This window comes from Sciurus vulgaris (genome assembly GCF_902686455.1).
Source record: "Sciurus vulgaris genome assembly, chromosome: 12".
Classification (NCBI taxonomy): Eukaryota; Metazoa; Chordata; class Mammalia; order Rodentia; family Sciuridae; genus Sciurus; species Sciurus vulgaris.
In genome coordinates, this window is record NC_136473.1 from 59763888 (window position 1) to 59783243 (window position 19356).

General features: G+C 36.0%; 1 protein-coding gene and 1 pseudogene across 2 annotated transcripts in view; both read right to left on the reverse strand.

The window, feature by feature from the left end:
• DNAH14 (dynein axonemal heavy chain 14) overlaps positions 1-19356 on the reverse strand; it is a gene marked incomplete at its 3' end in the record, with an annotated part of 400436 nt that overhangs the window by 40257 nt on the left and 340823 nt on the right. The window contains exons 72-74 of the mRNA XM_079107288.1: positions 15540-15625; positions 1901-2057; positions 56-266 (exon numbers count right to left, since the gene is read on the reverse strand). Coding sequence (XP_078963414.1) covers positions 56-266; positions 1901-2057; positions 15540-15625 — 454 coding nt within the window. The remainder of the gene's footprint in view (positions 1-55; positions 267-1900; positions 2058-15539; positions 15626-19356) is intronic.
• LOC306641559 (selenoprotein S-like) lies at positions 7669-8778 on the reverse strand (annotated as a pseudogene). The gene has a single exon. The product of its transcript is annotated as a selenoprotein S-like (transcript).

A 19356-nucleotide genomic window follows, 5' to 3' on the forward strand; every position in this document is an offset into this window, starting at 1 on the left:
CTTCCTAGTTTTGATAATTAATCTGATCCCTTATGAGTAAATTCGAAACTCTTACGATTCAACAATGGTGCAGAGCCTTGGCATGAATGACCCTACAAGGTGGCAGTTCTGGAGGAAGACCCATTGATGACTTTTACTTAGTGCCTGAACAATGAGGTCTTCCGCTTTTGTTGCCTGACCGCGACCCAAGGGAATCATGGTTACGTGTTCTGTTGTTCCTTTTAACTCTTGTGCAAATCTCAGGAGAATATTGGTGAGGTCGATTCCTGTGTAACAATGAGAGGTACATAAAACCATAAGCTCATTTAATTCTCTCTTAAAAAAAACACAACCAAGAATCAAAAGTTAAAAGCCAGCTCCAGCAACTTAGCAAAACCCTGTCTCTAAAATAAATAAATAAAAAAGAATCTTTCTAAAAGTATAAAAGAACAAAGAAGAATAAAACTTCCTGAACACACAAACATGGAAGAAAAGTCTATTAGTGCTAATTTTCTGTGCAGAAAATATCTTTCAAACATAGTATTGATCCAAATTTAACTGTTTTAATTTTCTATATTTAATTATATATATGGCTTAGTGGGTAAGCCCCCTGGGTTCAACCCCCAGTATAACAAAACAAAACAAAATTAAAAAAACAAAAACCTACAATCCAGAATTTATTGAGTAGCGGTGAGAGAAGGTGTATCCAATAATGGAAAGACTACAGGTTTTAGAATTAGAACCCAGAGTTCAAATTTCGTCTGTGCCACTTTCTGGCTATGTGACCTCGGCTCTCTAACATATGGGTATAATAATATTTAACTAAAGCAGTACTAGCTGATTATCTACTCATTTACTTGTCCCTTTTTTCTCAGTTACTGTACTCCAGTGTGGCTTGAGATGACTGTGTATAAATATTATGTTTTAGCTAATCTTCCAGCTAGGTTTGGGGGGCATTTAGATTTTTGTGAAAAGGTTTAGACAGAAATAGAAGCATTGCATAAAACTTTGGGTGTCTTCTTAAAGGGAGGACCTTTAAGGTCTTAAACTTAAAGGTGCGACCCTCTTCCTGTCTTCCAGGCTGTTGGTGAGCACATGAGGTGATGGCTGAAACTCTAGCCACCACCTTGGGCTAAGTCTTCAAGAAATGGACAGCAAGCGTTCTGTCTGAGAGTGTGAGGTATATAGCCAGGCACTTTATGTGGAGCTTTATGTGGAAGCGTTCCAGGTTAGAAAGCCTCCAGGGGGAGGTTGGAAAACGTCCAATTCTAAAGACACATTTCATTGGGAGACTACCAAGATGAGAAGATATTTTGCTTAGAAGAAAATTCTTAGGATTTGTGCAGTTTTAAGTAACACAGGGCCAATTTCTGCTAGTTTATTTCATGACATATATTTCTGCACAAGTCAATGTTCAAACAGTTAAATTTGAGTGTAATCCCAACTTTTGGATCAGTGCTATGTGTTTGGAAGGTATTTTCTGCACAGAAAATTAGCACTAAAAGATTTTTTTTTCCATGTTTGTGTGTCCAGGAAGTTTTATTCTTCTTTGTTCTTTTATACTTTTAGAAAGATTCTTTTTACTGGGGATTGAACTCTGGGCACTGCACCACTGAGCCATATCCCCAGGCCTATTTTATATTTTATTTAGCAACAGTGTCTCACTGAGTTGCTTAGTGCCTTGCTTTTGCTGAGGCTGGCTTTGAACTTGTGATCCTCCTGCCTCAGTCTCCCTAGTAGCTGGAATTACAGGTGTACACCTGTAAAGATTCATTCTTGAAAGTTTAAACCACTCCCTTTTCCAAAACGTTTAAATAAGAGGAAACTATTTTAAGCAGAGAATAACCTAACACAGAACCTACTTCTTCACATCTGATGACTGGTATTGTATCATCACCTTCACTATTCACCAAGAACTTACCATGGGAGTGAATAAAGATCAGTGGAGTTTTGGCAGTGGATTCTTCATATGATTCTTTCAAATTAATTCCAGTTCTATGAAGAAATTCACTCCCCATTTTTTCAGTTATAAACGTTCTTACTGAAGTCTTTAAATGTTCTGGTCTAAGAATTTTTATCTGAAAGAGAAGACATAGGAGAGAAGGTAAATTTAAAAATCACCCAGGGGAATACTCCCCATTGTCAAATAAAATAAAAATAAAACATGTTCATGGCTTGGCTTTTCATTGAGAGCTTTCTGGTGTCCCTCATGTTGGGATGGCTTAATGAGAAAGGGTCTATGCATGATGGAAAAACTGTCACCATACTCCTGATCTTCATGTAGCCCGATTCCAGGACCACCTTATGCCTCTATTTTTTCTACACTCAGAGGAAGATCTTGTTTTGGATATAAAGGTCTACGTTATTCTCCCTGATTCTCCAAAAAGAGAAAGACTTTCCTGACTTTCTTTCTGCTCTGCTGTCCATATTTAGAGCAAGAAGACCCTATGGTGTTGGGGCATGAAGATCCAGGATTATGCAACTAGAAGAGTACTAATTCTAATTAATAAAATGAAAACCAATAGCACAATCTTGGTGAGTTTAAGCAAACAGAACAGTTCTGAAAATAACTCTAGGTAGACTAAAAGATTTTGGAAACAGCATCTTTGTAGTAAACAGAGGCTCACAGTTTACTGAAGTTCATTGAACATTTCAAAACTGATATATAAACCATTTTGAAACTGATACACAAACCATTTGTGGGCTATTTGTTTACAGGATGACCATAAGCCATGTTCTGAGCATGTTCAGATTTCCATCAGGCAAAGCAAAGATGAAACCGTATGTGTCTGTGGCTCTGTGTGGATGTACTGGGTTCACCCACAGGAAGTTGCCATTTTTATAAGTAAAAAAATTGTCTGGTATTGGCAATTTCATGTTTAACATAATACACTTATTAAGTATGTAGAATTCTCTTTCTGTGACTTTTTGGAAAAACTAATCTTAAATTTTAATCTTAACCAAATGCAACATACCAATTTTAAAAATAAAAAACAGCAGCACATAATCTAGGATCTAATAGCAAAGTGAGTCAGATTTAGACTCAGATCCACTAAATCCAATTAATGAGACTTGGTTGAGTGACACAAATGATTTGGTGTGGTCCCATGACACCACCATTGCAGAGAATCCAGGCTTCCAAATGTGAGCATGAACTTTTGTCAACGCCATGCTACAGGCTCCTGCTGATCCATCAATCATTTATTAGATTTCTCCACTGTTGTAATTTTTTTGGGGGGTGGGTACCAGGGATTGAACTCAAGGGCACTTGATTGCTGAGCCACATCCCCAGCCCTATTTCGTATTTTATTTAGAGACAGGGTCTCACTGAGTTGCTTAGTACCTCGCTTTTGCTGAGTCTGGCTTTGAACTCATGATCCTCCTGCCTCAGTCTCCCCAGCTGCTGGGATTACAGGCATGCACCACCTAACCCATTTGGTTTTGGTTTGTTTTTGCAGTGCTGTGAATGAAACCCAGGGCCTCACATTATACTAGGCAAGTGCTCTATCACTGAGCTACTTTCCTCGGTTGTAATTTCTAACCCCAAGGATTTCCCTCCCTTGCATGCCTTTCTTTTTTATTCTCTTCCTACCTTCCTTCCTTCTTTCTTTCTGAGGTGTGAGAGAGAAGAGAGAGAAAAAATGGAGTTTTGTTGAATTCAATTTCACTAACTCTCTTTTTTTTAGGTCTACTAATTTTTTGTGGTTTTATTTTATTTTTTAATGTTCTTTTTAGATATACATGACAACTGAGTGTATTTTGACATATTATACATACATGGGGAATAACTTATGCTAATTAGTATCTCTTCTTGTGGGTGTACATGATGTGGAGTTTCACTGGTTGTGCATTCATGTATGAACATAGGAAAGTCATGTCTGATTCATTGCACTTTTTTCTATTCCCATCTCCCCTCCCTTCCCTTCATTCCCCTTTGTCTAATCCAATGAACTTCTATTCTTCCCCTTCCCCCACTGTTGTATGTTAGCACTGGCATATCAGAAAGAACATTTGGCCTTTGGGTTTTGGGGTTGGTTTATTTCACTTAGAATGATAATCTCCAGATCCATCCATTTACTCGCAAATGTCATGAAGTCATCTTTAAGGAAGTCATATCCTAGACTGACGTGGTGAAGATTTGGGCCTAATTTTTCTTCTATCAGGTGTAGGGTATCTGTTCTAGTGCCTAAGTCTTTGGTCCACTTTGAGTTTCTTGCAGGATGAGAGATAGAAGTTTAATTTCATTTTGTATTAGGTGACTTTCCAGTGCCATTTGTTGAATAGGCTAATTTTTCTCTGGTGAATGTTTTTGACACTTTTGTCTAGTATGAGATAACTGTATTTGTGTGGGTTTGCCTTTGTGTCTCTGTACCATTGGTCTATGTATCTGTTTTGGTGCCAATACAATTCCAATTTTGTTGCTATAGGTCTGTAGTATGGTTTAAGGTCTGGTATTGTGATGCCTCCTGCTTCACTTTTCTTGCTAAGGATTGCTTTGGCTATTCTGGGTCTCTTATTTTTCCAAATGAATTTTATGATTAATTTTTCTAGTTCTATGAAGAATGTCATTGAGATTTTAATAGGAATTGCATTAAATCTGTATAATGCTTTTGGTAGTATAGTCATTTTGACAATATTAATTCTGCCTATCCAAGAGCATGGGAGATCTATCTTCTAAGATCTTCTTCAATTTCTTTCTTTAGTGTTCTGTAGTTTTACTTGTAGAGGTCTTTCACCTCTTTTATTAGATTGATTCCTAAATATTTTATTTTTTTGAGGTTATTGTGAATAGGGTTGTTTTCCTAATTTCTTTTCCAGTGAATTCATCACTGTTGTATAAGAACACATTTGATTTATGGGTGTTGATTTTATATCCTGCTACTTTGCAGAATTGTTTTATGAGTTCTAGAAGTTTTCTGGTGGAATTTTTTGGTTCTTGTAAATACTGAATCATGTCATCAGCAAATAGTGATAGTTTGAATTCTTCACTTCCTATCCCTTTAATTTCTTTCTCCTGTTTAATTTCTCTGGTTAGCGTTTCAAGGACGTTGTTGAATAAAAGTGGAGAAAGGGGCATCCTTGTTTGTTCCAGTTTTTAGAGGGAATGCTTTCCATTTTTCTCTGTTTAAAATTATGTTGGCCTTGGGTTTAGCATATAAAGCTTTTGCAATGTTGAGGTATGTTCATACTATCCCTAGTTTTTCTAGTGTTTCAAACATGAAGGGGTGCTGAATTTTGCCAAATACTTTTTCTGCATCTATTGAGATGATCATCTGATTCTTGTCTTTAAGTCTATTGATGTGATGAATTATGTTTATTGATTTCTGTATGTTGAAACAATCTTGCATTCCTGGGATGAACTCCACTTAATTGTGGTACACTATCTTTTTAATATATTTTAATATGTTTTTGTATGCAATTTGCCAGAATTTTATTGAGAATTTCTCTGTTCATCAGGGATATTGGTCTGAAGTTTTCTTTCTTTGATGTGTCTTTGCTGGTTTTGTTATCAGGGTGATATTAGCCTCATAGAATGAGTTTGGAAGGGTTCCCTACTTTTCTATTTCATGGAATATTTTGAAGAGTATTGGTGTTAATTCTTCTTTGAAGGTCTTGTGGAATATGTCTGAGAATCTGTCTGGTCCTGACTTTTCTTGATTGGTAGGCTTTTGATGATGTTTCCTATTTCATTACTTGGAATTGATCTGTTTAAATAACGTATGACCTCCTGATTCAGTTTGGGTAGGCCATAAATCTCTAGAAATCTGTTGATGTCTTTAAGATTTTCTATTTTATTAGAGTATACATTTTTAAAATAGTTTTTAATTATCTTCTGTAGTTCAGTCGTGCTCATAGTGATATTTATTTTATAAATCTGTATTTTAGTAATTTGAGTTTCCTCTCCTTTTCTTTTCATTAGTATGGCTAAGGGTTTATTTATTTTTTCAAAGAACCAACTTTCTGTTTTGTCGCTTTTTTGAATTGTTTCTTTTGTTTCAATTTCATTGATTTCAGCTTTGATTTTAATTACTTCCTGTCTTCTGTTTCAGGTGTAGATTTGTTCTTTTTTTTTCTAGGACTTTGAGATATAATGTCAGGTCATTTATTTGTTGACTTTTTATTCTTTTAATAAATGAACTTGATGGAATGAACTTTCCTCTTAGTACTGTCTTCATAGTGTCCCAGAGATTTTTTTAAAATATTTTTTAATTGTTGATGAACATTTATTTATTTATATGTGGTGCTGAGAATTGAACCCAGTGCCTCACACATATGAGGCAAGCACTCTACCACTGAGCCACAACCCCAGCCCCTGTCCCAGAGATTTTGATTTGTTGTATCTGTATTCTCATTTACCTCTAAGTATTTTTTTATTTCTTTCTTGATTTCTTCTACTATCCATTCATCATTCAATAGCATATTATTTAGTCTCCAGGTGTTAAAGTAGCTTCTATTTTTAATTTGATTGTTGATTTCTAATTTCATTCCATTATGATCTGATAGAATGCAGGGTATTCATTTTTTTTGTATTTACTAGGAATTGTTTTGTGGCATAAGATATGGTCTATTTTAGAGAAAGATCCATGTACTGCCAAGAAGAAAGTGTGTTTGCTCATTGATGGATGAAATATTCTATTTATGTCTGTTGTCACAATTACTGATTGTATTATTTAGTTCTATAGTATCTTTATTTTGATTGTGTTTGGAAGATCTATCCAGTAGTGAGAGAGGTGTGTTAAAGTCACCCAGTATTATTGTGTTGTGGTCTATTTTATTCTTGAAGTTGAGAAGGATTTGTTTGATGTACATAGATGTTCCATTGTTTGTGGCATAAATATTTATGATTCTTATGTCTTGTTGATGTATAATTCCCTAAGGAGTATGAAATATCCTTCTTTGTCCCTTCTGATTGACTTTGGCTTGAAGTCCACTTTATCTGAAATGAGGATGGAAACCCCTTCTTGTTTACACAATCCATATGAGTGATACGTTTCCCCATCCTTTCACGGTTATTATTGAGATATGATCTGTACTCCCTGTCATTTTATTTCTAGTTTTTAATTACACTTAGTTTCTCCTTTGATTGACTACTCCTTTAGTGTAGTTTCTCACCTTTTTTCCCCCACTTTATCCTCATGGAATTTTTTGTTGAGAATGTTCTGTAGTGCAGGTTTTCTAGTTGTGAATTCTTTTAACTTTTGTTCACCATGGAAGGTTTTTATTTCATCTTCAAATCTGAAGCTTAATTTTGCTGGATGTAGGATTCTTGGTTGGCATCCATTTTCTTTCAGAGTTTGAAATATGTTATTCCAGGACCTCCTAACTGTGAGTGTCTGGTTTGAGAAGAAATCAGTTGAGATCCAAATTGATTTCCCCCTATACATAATTTTTTTTGCTCTCATAGCATTTAAGATTTTATCCTTATTCTGTATTTTAGTCATTCTCATTATAGTATGTCTTGGTGTGAGTCTACTGTAATATTGTACATTTGGGATCCTGTAAGTCTCTTCTATTTGATTTTCTACTTCATTATTTAGATTTGGGAAAATTTCTGATATTATGTCATTAAAAGATTGTGCATTCCTTTGGTTTGTATCTCTGTTCCCTTATCCATCCCCATAATTCTTTTTCTTTGAAATTTCCTTAAATTTAATAAAGATGCTAAAAATGTCATTCATTTTTAAAAATATATTTATAATTTCTTTTTTTATAAAGTTCTGTACATAAAAATAAATATACAGAAACAAACCCCATCAACTGTCTGCATCAGTAATCCTCACTGGTGGGCTCACCATTTATAAGGAAGACATCATTCCACACAACCTGTTACAGAGACTGTCCTTAATTAGGAAGGACTTCTAACATAAAAGATCATTACTGTGCCTCTTTCACCAAGATTGGTATTCATTTAGAGGCCTTCTATCTACCAACTAGCAACTAATCATGAAATCAACAACTGTAATGACTGTCTTTCAGTTGAGTGTGACCTAGTGGCAATGTCTATATCCCCTGCTGACCGAAGCCCTTAAATACACAGGCATAGTTAATAACAGAAATAAATCCCACCTCCCTTGGGCTAGTAACTGTGAAAAGTGTTCGTAAGGCAATCGAATCAAGGGCTAAGGGATTATCTTGCTAATGTCAAAAATGACACTAACAAGAATCCTAGTTTCATCTGCCAGATGATGGGCCTCTGCATCCAGGTTTCCAGGACGCGGTTCCACCCCCCTTCTCCAGTCAAAGGATTACAACTTTTAAAAGGTTAAGTACATCCTGTAAGTGCTGAAAATTCCAAACGTTTGACATCATTTGGTGCTTACCATCTCCCTGCAAAGGCTTTTTGTCGGACATCTGTTTTGGGATGACAGATGAAGTAGAAGGCCCAGGACTCTCTTCCTCCTGAGGCTTTCTTGCATTTCTTTTGTAACTTTTGCCTTCTACCATGCTGTCTCACATTTCAATCTTCTGTCTCCTCTCTTCCTCAAGCTGTCTTAGTTTTTCCTTATGCTTTTCAACTTGTGCATTTAGTTCTTGCATTCTTAAACAAGCAGCTGCTAAAGCCTCTTGTCGTTTAACAACATTGGATTCCACAGCTGCTTCAGCTTGGTCCAGTTGCCTCTGCCTCAAGGCCCTCAGCCTGGCGGAGAGCTTCTGAAAGACCAGATAGAGAAGGATGCAGCTGAACAGGATGTACCAACCTTAGGAGGCCAGCAGGGAGCCCACTGTGATGTGCAGGAAGCGCAGCCCCTCAGCCTCCAGGGCCAGACACGTAGACAGCTGTTCCCCTTCCTGCTCCATAATTCTTGGAAGATCTGTTTGTGGATTCTTACCATCTTCTCTGCATGGGTAACTTTATTTTCAAGATTATATATTTTGTCTTCATTGCCTGAAGTTCTGTCTTCCAAGTGGTCCAATCTCTTGGTGATGCCTTCCATTGAATTTATAATTTGATTTACTGATTCCTTCATTTTTAGGATGTCTGCCTTTTTTTTTTTTTTTAAGAATCTCTAATTCTTTATTGAAGTGATCTTTCACTTCCTGTATTCTATCTTTGATTTCACTCTTTATACCATCCTTTACTTCACAGATTGGTTTAACTATATATATTAAAATTCCTTCCTAGACATTTCTTGTTGTGTTGTCAGTGGATTCTGTTATTGGAGCATCTTGGTTTGTTTGGGGAGGTTTGTTCCTGTGTTTTTTCTTTCTTTCTTTTTTCTTTTCTGTTGCTTGTGTGTACTGAGGCAGTACAGATTCTACTTATATTGTCCCTGAAAGTTTCCAGTACCTCACCTTTAATGAGGAAACCAATATCAATAGCACCCAGTGTAAATAATATGTAGCATTAAACCTAAGAGCTCCCACTAAGGTGTCTACTGCTTTCTTGCAATAAACAGAAATGATGAGTTCAATCACTGTCTACAATATAAACAGAAAATTTGCTAAAAGGGTTTATAATTTCAAATGGTGAACAACAAGAGAACACAGTAGTGTAGGATGTGATGTTCATGAAGGAGAAAGAGAGAAGCTAGAAGTAAAACTTCATAGGAAGAGTGGAAGAGGAACTGACAGAGATTGGCTGCTGGTTGAGGGAAAAAAAAAAGTAGAGAATCCAGAAAAAAACAAATGAGAGGAAGAATACATACAAAGAAAAAAAAATTAAAAATATAAGAATACAACAAAACTGTAAAACATCATCTACAAACTGATGCAAAAAAATACCTTGCTCCAAATATGTTAGAGATGTTAGAGAATTATGAAATAAAATAAAATAAACCTCAATGGAAAATTGAATGGTCTCTGTCATCATTCAAAAGTTTCTTAGCCTTGTCTCTGATTTCTCATGGGATTGCCAGGCCCAGACTGGCCCTTGCAGATGCAGTCACTATCCCAAGGATCTGGGCTTCAGATACCAGAGGCTCAGCTATGTTGCAGTCCCAAGGTCTCAACACTGTTCCAATTTGCAGAGAGACCACCAGGGACCACACAAAGGAGTGACCCTGTGAAGCAGCATCAAGATGGGGGTCACCAGCACTCCCAGCAGGAAGACCCCAGGTGTAGCCAAACCCGTAGGTACCCTGACACTAGACCTCCAGGTCCTGGCTGGAGTCCCCAGATAGAGGTGCTGCAACCTGAGATGGTGGTGGTGGTAAATCTGCTGGCCCCTGGTTCCCCAAGTCCTGGCTGGCATCCCAAGAAGGAAGTGGCCACATGTAACCAAACCTGGAGTTTCCCTGGCAGCAGACCTCTGGGTGGTGGTGGCAGCAGGTGCTGGGTCAGTAGCAGCTGTTGTGGGGCAGTGGCAGTGGCAGTGGTGACGGGCTGTGGGGCTCAGCATCACCCAGAGGGAAGACCTCCAGCTGACTCTGGATGGCAGTAGCGGTGTCTGCAACAGCGGCCTCAGTGGTAGCAATAGCTGTGCCCAAAGAAAAGACCTCTGCCAAGAGGCTGTTGCTTGTATTCTTAATTGTTGCCATTCTGACTGGAGTGAGATGGAATCTCAGTGTAGTTTTAATTTGCATGTCTCTAGTTGCTAGAGATGTTGAACACTTTTTCATATATTTGTTGACCAATCACATTTCTTCTGTGAAATGCCTGTTCAGTTCCTTTGCCCACTTATTGATTGGGTTATGTATGTGTGTGGGTATGTGTGTGCGTGAGTATGTGTGTGTGTGTGTATGTGCTTTAAGTTTTGTGTTCTTTATACATTCTGGGGATTGATCTCTATCTGAGGGGCTGGTGGCAAAAATTTCCTCCCATTCTGTAGGCTCTCTCTTCATACTCTTGTTTCCTTTGACTATCTCTTTTTTTTTTAGCAACAAAAAATTTTCATTAATATAGCAATTGTCACATTAATTGTTATGTTAATTACTATAACAAATATATTAATTTGCAATTTAATATAGCAATTCTCTCATTGTCATCTTTCCCTGCTATTTTCTGTCCAGTAGGCTTTAGTAGTGCAGAGGTGATAATAAGACATAGTCCTTGCCCTCATAGACCTCTGACACCTTGTCCTTTTCTGAGTCGCTTCTTCTTCTGATACATTTTAATTTAATTTCTGATGTGGCAGTCTTGATTTCTGATTCTCATAGGTCAGGCCCAGTTTCCTAGTATGTATGATCAGCATTTTCTCAATTCATATTTTCTGACTTTTGATTTGGAAAACAGAACCACTATACTCATAAAGTTTCTAGTTAATAAAATCAAATCACCAGGAGCTTATTGGGGAAAGACAATGTAGTAGAGACTTTAAAATCTAATTAATTTTGTCAGATAATATATATATATATATCAAATAAAATTGAAGCAATACAAAAACAGTATAAAAAAGTGAGGCTATTTTTTTCTTGTGATTCTTCATAGACATTTTCTACATTTTCTAGCATCTTCCTATCTATTCTTCTTTTTTCTATAAATGAGGTTGTTTTATATGGATTGTTCAGTTTTTCATTTGTCAATTAGTATAGCATAAATATATTTTAATGTCAACATAACTGCCAATAACCTACAATCTAGAGTAGAGGTATTAATCTGCTTACAGTGGCCAGGTAGATCACATAAATCAGAGAAGTGGTTTGGGTAGAAGAAAAATATTTCTCCTCTCTGAGAAAAATAAAAATGAAAACATGATACTAAGGTGTAACTAACATTAAACTTCAGTGCCAGGAAATAACAGGTAGCAGTGGGGACTGTGGGGCCAGACTTCTCAGCTATAGCTTTTGTTGCCATTAAGGACAGTGGGCTCAGTAGTGCTTCATCTTCTAAATTTTCAGGAAAGTCAGAAATCTTAATATTTATGTGGAATCTCAATTTGCAAATTTTGGCCTCAAAATAAAAATTCAAACAAATAAAACCCAAAAGCAAATGTGTTTACTAATGTTCACAGCAGCATTATTTACAAGGGCCAAAAAGTGGAAACAAACCAAGTGTCCCTTGATGGATTCTTGGGTAAATAAATGTGATATATACACACAACAGAATATTAGTCTTAAAACAGAAGGAAATTTTGACACATGCTGCAATATGAAATATTGCAATATGAAAATATGCTAATTGAAATAAACCATTCACAATAAGCAAAATACTGAATCTCTGGAGACAAAAAGAATGGAGTTGTCAACAACTGTCAGACGAGGAAATGGGGCACTATTGTTTAACAGGTACAGGATGTCTTTTTAGGAGGAAGATGAAGTTCTGGAAGTGGACAGAAGTGATGGCTACATAACATTGTGAATATACTTAATGCCACTGAATGATATACTTAAAAGGGATTAAAAGGAATTATACACAGACACAAACCCAAATAAATACAGTTTTCTCATACTAGATAAAGGTACCAAAAACATGTAATGGAGAAAAGATAGCGTCTTCAACAAATGGTGCTGGGAAAACTGGAAATCCATATGCAGCAGAATGAAACTAAACTCCTATCTCTCACCCTGCACAAAACTCAACTCAAAATGGATCAAGGACCTCGGAATCAGGCCAGAGACCCTGCATCTTATAGAAGAAAAAGTAGGTCCAAATCTTCAACATGTCGGCTTAGGATCAGACTTCCTTAACAGGACTCCCATAGCACAAGAAATAAAAGCAAAAATCAACAACTGGAATAGATTCAAACTAAAAAGCTTTCTCTCAGCAAAGGAAACTATCAGTAATGTGAAGAGAGAGCCTACAGAGTGGGAGAATATCTTTGCCACTCACACTTCAGATAGAGCACTAATTTCCAGAATCTATAAAGAACTCAAAAAACTCTACACCAAGAATACAAATAACCCAATCAACAAATGGGCTAAGAAAATGAACAGATGCTTCACAGAAGAAGATCTACAAGCAATCAACAGATACATGAAAAAATGTTCAACATCTCTAATAATAAGAGAAATGCAAATCAAAACTACACTAAGATTCCATCTCACCCCAATTAGAATGGTGATTATCAAGAATACAAGTAACAATAGGTGTTGGTGAGGATGTGGGGAAAAAGGTACACTCATACATTGCTGGTGGGGCTGCAAATTAGTGCAGCCACTCTGGAAAGCAGTGTGAAGATTTCTTAGAAAACTTGGAATGGACCCTCCATTTGACCCAGCTATCCCACTCCTTGGCCTATACCCAAAGGACTTAAAATCAGCATACTACAGAGATACAGCCACATCAATGTTCATAGCTGCTCAATTCACAATAGTCAGATTGTAGAACCAACCTAGATGCCCCCCAATTGATGAATGGATAAAGAAACTGTGATATATATACACACATACAATGGAATATTACTCAGTCATAAAGAATAATAAAATTATGGCATGTGCAGGCAAATGGATGAAATTGGAGAATGTCTTGTTAAGTGAGATAAGGCAATCTCAAAAAATCAAAGGACGAATGATCTTGCTGATAAGCAGATGATAACACATAATGGGGGATGGGAGGGGGGCGAGAATGGAGGAAGGACAGACTGTATAGAGGGAAAAGAGGGGTGGGAGGGGTGGGGGGGAAGGAAAAAATAACTGAATGAATCAAACACCATTACCCTTGTAAATGTATGATTACACAAACGGTATGCCTTTACTTCATGTACAGAGAAACAAGATGTACCCCATTTGTTTACAATAAAAAAATTAAAAGGAATTATAAGGAGTAAAAGAAACTATGTATATTTTATTACAATAAAAAAAGCAGAAAACAATTTACGTTGGGATATAATTGTACATACTGTAGAATAGAGGAAGTGGACCAGGGGAGTGAAAAGGGACATAGTGGGGAATAAAACTGACCAAATCATGTTGTGTGTGTGTAGATGTCACAATGAATCCCATTATTATGTATGATTATAATGCACAAATAAAAAAGTTAATAAAAAGATATGCATACAAAGAATTTAAAAATAGGGTATGTCATTTATTTTGGATATTTTTACTTAAAAACTTGGAAGTTGCTGTTGTCTGAATGTTTGTTCCCTCAAAATTTATATTTTGGAACCTAATCCCCAATTCAATAGTATTACGGCAGTGGTCAGGGGAGAGGGGACTTAGGAAGTGACTAGACCATGAGAACTCTGCTGCCTTGAATGGAATCAGCACCCTTATGATGAGGCTGGAGGGAGCCTATTTGTCCCATCTACCATGGGAGGACAAGCAAGAACAAGCCACCTGTGAGGCAGAGAATAGCCCTCACCAGACATTAACTCTGCAAGAGCCTTGATCTTGGACTTCTCAGACTCCAGAACTTTGAGCAATAAAATTCTGTTGTTCATAAATTACCCATTCCAAGGTATTTCCTTACATTAGTCCAAATTGGACTAAGATGGAAATTCTGTACAAAAGATCTTTATAGGTTCAAATCCATTTTTTTTTCATGATAAATTGCGTTTGGAAAATTGAAAAAAATAAAAGAAAAGACAAAACTGTAGGCCAAAAAACCAAGTCAATAAGCCAGATGCAGCCTTATTTTTCTTTCAATCTCTTATCTATAGTAAATGTTAGTGTTGTAAAAATAGTATTTAAGACAGACATCAAAAGGAGGATTACTGATTGTCCAGGCTGGTATTTATACAGAGCTGAGGTCAAGAGAGGAATGAAATGAGGAATCTGCCCCTCACTAAAGCAAAGGGTAAATGTGAAAATAAAAGTTTTTTTTTTTTTTTTTTTGAGGTGGTCGGAATGAATTTAGGATGATCTACTTTGGAAAGTACAATATAATGTGACTGCTAAGAGTACAGATATCAGAGTCAAACTGTCTGGAATTCAATCCTGGCTCTATTAGGCAATTTCTGAGCCTTGGTTTCTTAACCTGTAAAATGGGGAAATAATCTTGCCTACCTCCTAAGACTGTTACAAGGTTTAAATAGCATAATGTATGTAAAATGCTTAGCATATACTAAACTTTCTTTATCTTAGGTCTTATAAATGACACCAATTCACATACCCAACCTAACAACCCCCTACCCCTCAACCAGATTCTGAAGCAATTGAGAAGTAAAAGAGCCAGGCAGAGTATCACCTTTATATTAATAACAAAGATCAAGTTGGTTGGGGTGATTTAGGTGTGAGGCAACAATGTACTTCCTGCTACTGAACCCTACAACTAGACAGACTTACCTGACACAGCAAGGCTGGGCAGCCATCAACTCACTTCTAAGGGCAGGGTCTAAATCCTATAATTTATGGCATAGAGAAACATAGCAGAACGTATGCTCTTGGCATACAGCACAGACCCCAAAACGGATAAGGAAGAAAGGACTGAGCCATGCACTCTCAGTTCATCTCTCAAATTTGCCAGTCTTGTAAGACCCCCTCTTCTCTAGGGAGAGGAAATAAGTAGGAAGAGGAAATACATGTGCAGATATGCAGGACTGTGTCTCTGATTGGACTCCCACCACATGAAGGCATGTTCTGGGTGGAACAGAGTGGCGGTGCTTCCCTCTAATATAAACACCAAAAGTTAGTTTTCAGAAATCAATATTTTTGCTTATAAAATGTTAATTTTAAAGGGTTTAAGTTACTAAAAAAGTGCTCAAAACATCTGGAATATTAATATTTTCTTATAGCACATCTTACCAAAATAAGTCTTTGAAATGGAGTGAGTTTCTCCCAGGAAAAAGTTGTAGGATTACACATATCTTCATTTTCACTCAAAAGTTCACCTAGATACATTGAGAGAAAGAAACTGAGATTGACAATCAAATACTTTGAATCACTAAAAGATGTAACAATACAAAATTTTGTTTATGAAATTATGAAGTTTAAAAAAAGGCATGGTTGACTTAAAGTAAGTTTTATTTCCATGGAATTTGAGGCATCACTAACCATCCCTCATACTCAAGAGAGGTGGACATTAAGGTAGATTTAAATCCAACTTAGTCCAGCTGAAGCGGTTGATGAATAGTGCTGGAACAAAACATGTTGGACAGCTCAGAAAAATTGAGAAAGCAAGGGTATAGTGCTCCTCTCTTTCTCTTTCTCCCTTTCTTTCTTTAATATTGGGGACTGAAGCCAGGGGTGCTCTACTTACTTATTTTCATCCCTGTACCATTTATTATGAGACAGGGACTCCCTAAGTTGTACAGGCTGGCCTCAAGCTAGTGACCCACCTGCCTCAGACTCCTGAGTTTCTGGGATTAAGGGCATGAGCCACCGAGCCTGGCATAGTCAACACTTCATAACCTGTTCCTGCAAATGTGAATTCTTTCAACATATATAAATCAATCAATTGCATAGGAAATGAGAATAATTCAAAAGATTATCAAATTTTTCAGAAATTAAACATCATACCTATTTTGGAGTCCTGCTGCCTCACAGTCTCTTGCAAGTTGAAATGCTTCTGGGTCTTTGTTACCAATAGTCCCAGATACAGTTATCATTTCCACCTACCTTTTATTTCTATGGTATTTTCCCAAAGTCTAACTTTAAATACAGCTTCCATTATCAAAATAGCTTTTTTGAATAAAGCTAATATTGGTTTATTGATCTTAAAAAAAAGTTCATGGTATATGAAAAGTTAGTTACAAATGGATACATTTGGGGTTATTTGCAAAATCAAAATATCTTCACTTTACAAAAAGGTTCAATGAAGAGATTATTTAAGTAAAAATGACTGTTTTTTTTAATCTTAAACTGTAATAAATTAGGGGTCCCAGGTACATTAGGACAAATCCAACAAAATAAAGCTACAATGATACAGAGAGAAAACTAGAAGGGATTTGAAATCAGAAGTGGAAATCAAAAAGAATAAAGAATGTGATCAACTTAACAAACATTTAAACATTTGTATAGTACATATACTATGAACAAATCTGATAGACAATGAAAAGGTTTAGAAAGATATTGAAAGACACAAAAAGCTAGTTATTAATAACATTAATAGAATTTATACAAATTCCATAGAAAAATGGGTGTAGGCAAATCCAAATTGCCAACAACTAAAAGATAAGTAAGCTTGCTAATAATGGCAAATTACAACTCAAGTATTTTAAGTTTTTCACATGGACACAATTTTAAAAAAGACCAATACCTCTACTGGATAAAGAATATTCATATTGCTGGTGAAAATATAAACTGAACATAGACTTTTAAGGAAATAAACCTAGGAGCAAGTATTAATAAAAAATAATTTACTTTCAACTAGCATTTCTACTTTTGGAATTCTATCTCCTATAGAGAGAAGAGCAGAGGAAACTTGTAAGGATGTTTATGTTACTGCACAAGTAACAAAATTGTACATTTTAGCAAAAAGCTGGAAGCAAAATGGAGAAAAATGTTGAAGGAAACAAGTTAGATTGTATCTCTAGTTGGGGTGTAACAGGTGGAACTGGTAGGGAAAGACAGGGGGCAAGTTCAAAGTGGAAGAAGAAAATGGAAAAGATGTTATAAAAATAGCAAGTCATTTAAATTGAAAATGAGATTAACTTCCATGTAATTTTTAGAATGACATATCTGTTATATAGAATAAGGTATGCATGTAGGCTTTAAGGTTCAAAACTAGTGTATTAAAACTAGCATCTTTCCAACTTCTTATCAGTTTCTTATTGATCCCATCCAACAAAATACAGCATCCATTTATGTCTAAAACACTAGAAAAACTAGGGATAGTAGGAACATACCTCAAATTGTAAAAGCAATAAGTGACAAACCCAAGGCCGGCATCATTCTAAATGGAGAAAAACTGAAAGAGTTCGCTCTAAAACTGGAGCAAGACAGGATGACCTCTTTCACCACTTTTGTTCAACATTAGTTCTTGAAACTCTAGCCAGAGCAATTAGAGAGAAGAAAGAAATTAAAAGGATACGGATGGGAAAAGAAGAGCTCAAACTCTCTCTGTTTGTCAATGACGTGATTCCATATTTACAAGACCCAAACAACTCCACCAGAAAACTTCTATAACTCATAAATGAATTCAGCAAAGTAGCAGGATTAACACCCTAAAATCAATTGCATTTCTATATACCAGAGATGAATCTGCTGAAAGAGAAATTAGAAAAACTATTCCATTCACAATAGCTATAAACAAACAAGCAAACAATAAAAACTTGGAAATCATTATAACAAAAGAGGTGAAAGACCTCTACAATGAAAAGTACGGAACACTAAAGGAAGAAATTGAAAAAGATCTTGGAAGATGGAAAGATCTCCCATATTCTTGGATAGGCAGAATTAATATTGTCAAAATGGCTATACTACTAAAAGTGCTATATGAATTTAATGCAATTCCTATTAAAATTCCAATGACATTCTTTATAGAAGTTGAAAAAGCAAAAAAGCAGTCATGAAATTCATTTGGAAAAATTTGGCCTTGAATAGCCAAGGCAATCCTTAGTGAGAAAAGCAAAGCAGGAAGCATCACAATACCAGACCTTAAATTATACTACAGATCTATAATAACAAAAACAGCCTGGTATTGGCACCAAAACAGGCATAAAGACCAATGGAATAGAAGACACAGAGACAAACCCACATAAACAATTATGTCTTACTAGACAAAGGCACCATGAACATACATTGGAGAAAAGATAACATCTTCAACAAATAGTGGTGGGAAAACTGTAAATCCATATGTAATATGATGAAATTTGACCTCTATCTCTCACCCTTCACAAAACTCACCTATTAGAAGAAAATGTAGGCCCAACTCTCCAACACACTGGCTTAGGAATCAATGTCCTCAACAAGATTTCTCCAGAGAAAGAAGTAAAATTAAAAAAAAAAATCAATAAATGGGATGGTATCAAACTAAAAACCTTCTTCACAGCAAAGGAAACAATCAAAAGTGTGAAGAGATAGCCTACTCAATGGGAAAAAAAAATCTTTGCCACCTGTGCCTCAGATAAGACATTAATTTCCGTAATATACAAAGAACTCCAAAAAACTTAACAACCAAAACCCCCCAAATAACCCAGTCAAGAAAAATGCAAAGGAACTAAACAGACACTTCTCAAAAGAAGAAATATGAACCATCGTAAATACAAAAAAATAGAGATACTACCTTGTAACCTATCAGACCATAATGGAATGCAATTAGAAATCAACAATAAAATAACAAACAAAAACCTCTCATACACCTGGAGACTAAATAATATGCTATTGAATGATGCAGTGATAACAGAAGACATCAGGGAAGAAATAAAAAAAATTCTTAGAGGTAAATGAGAACAATGACACAACATATCAAAATCTCTGGGATACTCTGAAAGCACTACTAAGCGCATACATTAAAAAAATAAAAAAGTCAGCAACTAAATGACCTAACATTACATCTCAAAGTCCTAGAAAAAGAAGAACAGATCAACACCCAAAATAGAAGACAGGAAATAATTAAAATCAGAACTGAAATCAATGAAATTGAAACAAGAGAAACAATTCAAAAAATTGACAAAACAAA